Source organism: Varroa jacobsoni, unplaced genomic scaffold (assembly GCF_002532875.2).
Source record: "Varroa jacobsoni isolate VJ856 unplaced genomic scaffold, vjacob_1.0 scaffold_642, whole genome shotgun sequence".
Taxonomy (NCBI): Eukaryota; Metazoa; Arthropoda; class Arachnida; order Mesostigmata; family Varroidae; genus Varroa; species Varroa jacobsoni.
Window position 1 is genome coordinate 138,022 of NW_019213544.1, and position 8,201 is coordinate 146,222.

The 8,201-nt window shown below is 37.9% G+C and overlaps 2 protein-coding genes across 3 annotated transcripts in view; one reads left to right on the plus strand and one right to left on the minus strand.

The window, feature by feature from the left end:
* Tmx3 (Thioredoxin-related transmembrane protein 3) overlaps positions 1-4,309 on the plus strand; it is a 6,966-nt gene extending 2,657 nt beyond the window's left edge. The window contains exons 5-8 of one of the 2 annotated variants that reach the window (XM_022836429.2): positions 243-577; positions 1,158-1,380; positions 2,018-2,245; positions 2,704-4,309. In XM_022836429.2, coding sequence (XP_022692164.1) covers positions 243-577; positions 1,158-1,380; positions 2,018-2,245; positions 2,704-2,896 — 979 coding nt within the window. In that variant the 3' untranslated portion in view covers positions 2,897-4,309. Of the gene's footprint in view, positions 1-242; positions 578-1,152; positions 1,381-2,017; positions 2,246-2,703 lie in introns of both variants that reach the window. The other variant, XM_022836430.2, reaches the window with a different exon arrangement.
* Positions 4,310-4,860: 551 nt separating this feature from the next.
* The window catches only part of STUB1 (STIP1 homology and U-box containing protein 1), a 10,261-nt gene continuing 6,920 nt past the window's right edge, over positions 4,861-8,201 (minus strand). Inside the window, exons 4-6 of the mRNA XM_022836431.2 lie at positions 7,272-7,529; positions 6,793-7,043; positions 4,861-6,343 (exon numbers count right to left, since the gene is read on the minus strand). Of these exons, the coding sequence (XP_022692166.1) occupies positions 6,263-6,343; positions 6,793-7,043; positions 7,272-7,529 (590 nt within the window). The 3' untranslated portion in view covers positions 4,861-6,262. The remainder of the gene's footprint in view (positions 6,344-6,792; positions 7,044-7,271; positions 7,530-8,201) is intronic.

Sequence of the window (8,201 nt, forward strand, 5' to 3'; positions counted from 1 at the left end):
ATTTTTTTTATTATTTATTATATTTTTATTATATTTATAACCATAAAAATAACCGCATTTATTCATCCAGTGCGTTAAAATAAAATGAGCTACATAAAAATGGTAGAAATCGAGGTACTGTTTCAGCAGCGCATCATAACTTATGTACTACTTAGAACTAATTCAACGTAGAGTATTCTCCATGGCTAACCCTGCCGACACTTTTGTTGCATTTGTCAACTTGTTCGCTTGTTATTTTCTAGTATAAATAAGGATAAACAGGTTGAGTACCGGGGAGAGCGAACGATTACTGATATTTTGGATTTCGCGCGTCGTGTACATGGTCCTTCCGTGCGAAAGTTAACTACATGTGAAAATATGCGCAATGTCCTACAGGCTCAGCCTGCTGTGTTCGTGTTAGCTGCGCATCCCGAGGGGCACGTTGGAGCCGAAGAGGTTGTGAAGAACTTTTCGGATCATGCCGACCATATGCACGCGCATAACTATTTTATTCAAGTTCCGCTAAGTTGCATCGATGAGTCGAAACGGACTAGTACAGTGTACGTTCATAAGGATAACAGCTTTCACGAATTTGATGGTCAGTTCGCTTCTTAATCGAATTAGAAACCGTATGGTTTATTCACAACTGATAATGAATTTCAGTCAAATAAACAATCGCACTAATAATAATGGCTGCAAGAACAGCTATCTAGTCGATTAACTATTAGCAAATTTGTTTTTCCAGCTTACTAAAATGTTTGAGCAACTGAAGGATTAGGGATATATAGGCTAATTAGGACATCGATGACAAGAAATAGAAAAATTAGTATATGAAGTGGCCCTTCGTATATCGCCGTTGTAGAAAGGCAACAGGAATCGTTCATATCACCACGTTTGTAGCATTTATCTCAAACCAGTTTGCAGAATCGTATATTTCATAGAAAATTATCGTCTGTTAGAAGAGATCACAGCATATTGATATAATAAATAACTAAAAACTATTATCACTGCTTTGAACACGTTTCTCGATAACTGCAGCTAAAGTTGGCTGCACAAGAAGTTCGCGTAAACCTGTTCCGCGTAAAATATCTTCAAAGATCTTAATTAACTCAAGGTTTTTAGCCGATAACGGGTTAAGTTATTAATTGCTCACCATTTATTGTACTCGATCAGTATAGATTCCCGATTTGGCACTGTGGAACAGTGGATCCTCTCTGAACGGTTCCCGGCTTTCCAGCGAGTGACGCATGGTAACTTCAATCAATTGCTCGGCACGCGGAAATTGCTTGTTGCCGCTGTACTTGAAGAGAATCAAATTGGGAAACTTGAAACACTTCGAATGGCTGATGTTAAGGATATGCTTGAAGCTCTGGCTGTCAATACACAGAACCTTTATCATGAGTAAGTATCCATCTTTATGGGCTAAAAATAACTTTGCTAATGCAAGACTACCTTGCGAAGACACGGAGATAATTTAGGTCTGAATCTGGGGGCCATAGGCACACATTTTGATGCTCCGGTAAAGATCCAAATAGCGATGGGCAAGGCAACGTTGGTAAAAATCTATTCGTCTCTTTAATCTAGTCTAAACGTTCACACTGAACCTCTTTGACTTGGACAAATCTTTGAAATTTATTTAGAACGACGTGGCTGAAAAGACAGCTAAATATCGTCAGCTATGAAAACGTTTTGATCAATATTTTTTTAATATAATAATTCTTAATACAATAATTTGAACAAGTTACGCGCGAAAACGATTGTTTAATACCGGCTGGAAAGCCAAACTGCTGTATATCTGCAACGTCGAATATAAAACATGTATCGTTACTGAATTCACTTTATTCAGTAGCAATAGCAGATTCTTCAGTTACAAGACAGTCGTTATGTTTCTATCTGAGCGCGTTCAATATTTCTAGAATGAGAGGTTAAGAAAAATATATGTCGACTCATATGACAGCTGATTAATGCACCGAAATCGAAGCAGTTTCTCTTATGAGTGTCATTATTCTGTCGTATGGGCTCCGTTTTGAACCTTTAGAAAATTTTTGTTCGGTTGGTTTCCATCAACGGATATTCCATACTCGATCGCTATGACGGAGCTGCCTCTTCCTTCAGTGATGGTGATTGACCCCCATACGTACCGCTATTTTTTGCCGGAAAACGCTGAAGATCCCCAGGCGATTATCCGTCTACTCGATGACATTTTAAAGAATGACCCTGAGCCTTCTAGCTATGGTGGCAACACTTTCTTCTATCGCATATACAGGTACGACTCAATATTCGAAGTCTTTTCTAATTCAAAAGAAAAATACCTACAAATATTATTTTTCTTTGTTAATGTTATACGGTCGCTTACATGTGTCGTGAACTTTTATAAATGAAAACATAGTTATGCAATCAGTATGCTACACGTTGACTACTCCCAATAAGTAAAATGAACTAGCAGCTTATCCTCTACGAAATGAAATGGCAACATAATACATACCACGGAAAAAAACGTAAGCTAGCGCCAATTACAACATCGTATGTTATTAAAAAACATAGGAGAAGTGGTGGTTCAAATCATGTTCCTAACTATCTCTACTAGCTATCTGCTAGCTGTAAAGGTAACACCCGTTAGTGAGACTTCTCTCAAAAAAAAAATAGTCCATCTAAAAGCTAACCGTTCTAAATGGAGGAGTCACCACTGGATGTGTTTGTATTGTTTATATATTTTTGGCGTAGGTCATACTTTGAGATGAGGCAAAACTTGAAGAACATGTACCGGTCATCACCCGTCTTGACGGTCATCATCTTTCTCGTCCCAATGGGTTTCTTCTCAGCTATTGTGTACCTGACATGTTGTGCCGACCTGTTCGATGCGCCTGGTGACGCTGAAGATCTCGATGAGGACGATGAACACGAAAAAAACGATTAGCCCTCCCGGCACCGGTTCCCGCGTCCCGGATCTTGTCCTGTCTTACTAATCATCCATTGCCCACCAGCGTCAGAGGACGGTGGCGAACCAAACGAATGTCAACAAAATATTGACATCAGACATTGTTCATGTCTGCCCCGCAGATACTTTTTGCTTAACGATAACAACAGTAACAGCAGTAACCACAGTGCTAACGACAGTTTAGCTGCCCGGCCCATTTTGATGACATTTGACTTTGAAGCCGAATCAGTAGGGGCTTATTAAACATGGCTACCAGCGGTCTGGTATCATAATTACAGCGAACGCCGTAGCGCAAGAGCTGTGCAATCTAATCCTCGTCCAGAATACATTTAAGGACGGATCCATTTAAGTATCAACAGACGAAGATAAGGGATTCAATTAGTATTAAGTATATCACATCAATTTATGCGAACCTGTACTTACAGACACACACAGACGTATTTAGACACACACACGGAAGCACAGAAAATATATACCGAATAGAACCAGAACAGCCAGTTAAGAAGAAATACATCTAATAAGGAAGGTATTACAATGGTACGCATTCTACGATGTGCATGTAAAGTATTAGACAAAATTACATACGGTTGGGGTACACGGGAGCGAATAAATTATGTGACACTTGCTATTTTTAATTATGATGTTAATTACCATTAATAGCAACAGTATCTGTATGCTATGGAATAATTTTTCACATTAACCGGGCTAATGTTCCACGTAGTCAAAACTTTATTAATTAAATTAGTCATGTCTATATGGTTACCTAACACTAAAAATTCATATGTATTTTTCCTTTGGCGGGTTGTATGTTTCTGCCGGCCTAATATTTTTGTTCGGAATTTCTTATTCAGGATAGCTGACTGATTTGTTTGTTTAGCTAGATGTTTCACGTAACTGTGTGTTTTAGCTTGTAGTTTAGAAAAATGTAAATTTGAGGAGCGCCACTGTTTTCCTTTGTCTATTTGTATGAACATTAGTATTTGGATGATCGACAAAACAGCGGAAGCGTGAAAATAAATAAGGCTTCGGTTTGCATTGCTTCTTTGTTAGGGGTTGCTGCTGCTAAATGCACCTCCTAACTGCTGTACGCCAATCCACTACACACTATGAAAACCCATGATACTGCATAAAAGTAATCCGGGAGCTCGTTGCGCATGACATAAAGTGAGAACAATGACCGCCAGTATTCGCCATTAAGCGGTTGTCGCAATGTACGTAAACGTGACGCCGTTTCTTCTGGCATAGAGAATATCCTTCCCACAGACTTGCCAGCCATAAAATAATAATGAGTTGTATAACAAGAGTTTATTGTATAGTAGGTCACTTCCAATAACATGTAATTATAAAGGGCACAGTTTTGCTAATAAAAATAATTAGATAATTATCTCTGGAGCATGTTGAAAAGTTCTTTCGTCGCTTGCTTCGTTCATAATTCAACTGCAAAGGATTGGCATCGGGGACGAATAACGGAGAAATATATAATAATAATAAATAATGTCTTGGTATCAAATTGAGAGACTAACATGATGTATTTAAAAATTAGTAGGAATTTCAACTCTGCAGATCTGTAGGCTTAATTAAACCGCAATCATCTTACTTACATCTGAGACTAATAACTTATTTTTCTACTGTCTAATAAAAGGGCACTATCCCTTAAAGTGACCATAGTCTGGCTTAATCAAAACAAAGATAAGTCCTTCGTATTTGCGGTTTCACATTTATTAATACCCGACCATACAATGTCACCGATAGGTAATTCTGAATAGAGTGAGCAAGACTGATTGTGACAAGAATAATAATAATGTAAATTGGAATTTTTGCATTCGATCCCTCATAAACGCCTCTTCTACAAATATCACCGGCATTATGTTAACATGTGTTCGAGCAGAAAAAGGTGTAAGGAAACAGTAATGAAAAAAGTAATAATAATAATGAGTTCTCGATAATAATACAAATTATCAGCTTTATTTATTATAATACAGTAATTGCAATCTCAGATACGTTCGACCTAGACAAGTCGCCGAGCAAGACAACGAGCGATATTCTCATTAACCGGCAATACGGTTCATATACAATTCGATGCCTTAGTACTATTTTACTTACATATCCGCTGACATTTCTGCACTTTCTCGATTTCCGTTCACGCTTTCCGTACCTATTGCTCGTTAATGTGTCAGTTGGGTGTAACGATAGGGATAAACTAGGTAATAATAATAACCAGAACAATAATAATTTGTATTATTATTATTCTATCAAGAGGAGTAGTTGAATGAAAAGTAATCCGCTTTACGAAGCACAGAAAGGGATAAAGCAGCAAATGTTCCCTTTTCTGTAATTTCTTGTTTTCTATTTTCGCGAAGTTCAACAATATTTATTTCTCAGCATTTACGAATGATAATATATATATATACACAACTTCACTCATCTACTGATGGAGTAATACCGCGGTCTTTTAAATTCACCTACATCTGTTCACCTACACCCTGTGCATCTTTAGTATATCTATCTATTTGTGTGCACATAATCACATTTCGCGCTTTCTTTGTCTTTACGGTACGTATTACCGTAGTTAAGCCGGTCCTTGGTCTATAATTGAAATCTACAAGTTTCTTTATTTTTTTTTCGATTTCCTTAAAGAAGTCAGATACTTCTATAGTCTTAGATCATCATGCAGGTAGCTACAACCAGAAAAGATACTCAGCTATTTACCATCATTTTTTCTCAACGAATTTGTCCACTTCTGCTTTTTTTGAAGTTTTTAGATTTCATTGGTTTGAACCGAGCGCCTAATCCATAAATGACAGAACCGCACTAAATTGTTGGCATTCCCGTCAATGGTAATAACTCTCTAGGTTAGGCGAAGAAATATAGCACACGGTCACGCACGAACCTCATGGGCCGTAGCTAGAATTGGCGTGTGCGATCACTTCCTGTTATAAAGCTACGCTTGCAGTTTTCTACGCAGTTGTTACAGTGTATCTATCATTCACATATATTTTACTTGTGATACTTAGGATATGCCAATGAAGATAACAGCATACATTAATGTAATTAGTGCGTTTATCATTATAGCAGTGTTTGTTTACGCATCAGCTGACGACATATTTCGTCTTACTATTGCGCATGCCTGTTCGCAGCCAGAACCCGCTAAAGTTCGCATGCGAAATGTTAGATTTAAACCGGAGCTTTCTCGTTCTTCGAACCATAATTAACAAAGAGAATGACGTCCAGCCATAGAAGCACAATTAGCCAAAGATCCGCGTACGATCACAGCGAATGTCTGCCAGTAAATGAGAATCCCGTTGGTTCTAACGTTTTAAGGTAATCGAAGGTAATTGTTTTTTTTCAGAAGTCAATTACCCAGGGATTTTCAGCGACAAACGTGTCCACAACCTCTTTCATGGCGAGATTTGGCACGAGTTGATCCTAAAACGTTAATATATACGTTACGTAACAGGAAGGATACGGATAAGAGATTGCGTTACAATGGGATTTATTAAACTAATAGAAACTTATAGAAATAGAAATAACTAAACTGCGTTAAAAAGGTTTATTATTGTAAGCTTCGTCTACTTCTGTACAATTTAATTGGCTGTAACGTTTCTTCTAATTAACTGCTGATCTACCAAAGGAATTTTACATATTGAAATTACGTCAAAGCTCCATTAACTCGATTTCCATGAGCATTTTAATGAATAATGTTAAACTACGGGGCCATCTGAACATAGGACAAGAATATAAAGTTTCGTAATTTTTAACGAAAAATTTCACTTGCGTTTTGTAATTTTTAGTGGTAACAATGTTTAATGGTATAATTAAGTTTGACGACTATAATACGTTTCGCTAAGAAAATTCACGACAATGCAGTTTCATACCTGGGTCAGAGGCGTTCTGGTGACAGGATCAAAATGCCCGACGCGCTGCAGGTGCTCTTCGATGTCTCTGCGGTCGTAGGTAATACCTGAGGGTGTGATGACAGGTTCTGTCATTATTTCGAACGAGATCTTCCCGCATAAGAAGTCTGGCACTTCACGTTTACGTCGCCGTTCGTCCAAAGCGGCAAAAAGAGCGTTCACCTCCGACAGGTAGGACTCATGTCGTTCCGTAATCTCTGACAACTCAGTCGCTAAACAACGGGAAAGGTAGTGACATATAAATACAAAACGAGTCGTTAATCTTTAAACTTTTAAAAACATTACAGCGCTAAATATTTGCTATTCCTACATGTAAATATAACCAATACAGCATTCGTCTTACAAGAGTCTTGGGAACTCATAGTACTGCGTTCCAGATATAAGTAAATGCATTGATTCTCTGAGCCACTTTATGAGATCGGATGGCGTCGTGTATTTACGTGTTGCATTTGATTTTTCCGCGTCCGCTTGTTTACGCGCACAATCCGCGAGTATGAGCTGATTGATATAACTTTGTAGTTCGATTTCCTGGGCCACGCGTTTCTCCTCGTGGAGATTCCAACGGCGTTTCCGAGCGATTCGCAGCTGGACAGCAATATCGTCGCCGAAATTTAATTTCTGCTCTTTAGCCAGTTCTTGAGCTCTTTGGAGATGCAAAATAGCCTCATCTAACGAATCCAGTTCAACTAGAGCTTGACCTGAAATACAGATCATAATAACACTTCTTCACAAATCTCTATGATAGATTTATGTGCTCTAATATTGTACGACTGACAGGAATGATCTGGTATATTAACAAAATACTCTAGAAGCTTAAGATCTCAAGCTATCAAAGTTTTTCTTATCAAAAACGGTGTGTAAATTTGAGCGGTATTTCACTTGCGTTCAAATTATATGTAAATAAATGCTCTGGACATCGTCATAATGAAAGAGACCGCGAACTTTTAAAATTTTGAAGGAGTATCTACTTAACGGAAGGTACAACAAGGGAGTTGAGCAGAAGCTGAGCAAATAGAGCACCGACGATCTGCTATTAAAACGACGTGCCTAATGCATGTGTATGCAACGAAGCGCACCCAAGTAGGTTTGACCTTAGAATCCTCCAAGATCAATACATTAGGTTTGTTGTGGTTCTTTTGGCCAAACGAATGGAAAATATAACCGTAAAATTACACTTTCATAAATAAGATTTCGAAACAAGAACTGCGCTCTGCTAATAGATTGGTCTCGAAATATCTTTTTCGTGCTCGCAAAAATTCGGCGGAAGCTCCGCTGATTAAAGTTATATTCATATTGAATGTTTACTAATAAAGTTTCTATTCTACTATCTAAACAAACGTTCTATTACTAATAATAGAACGAATATATAT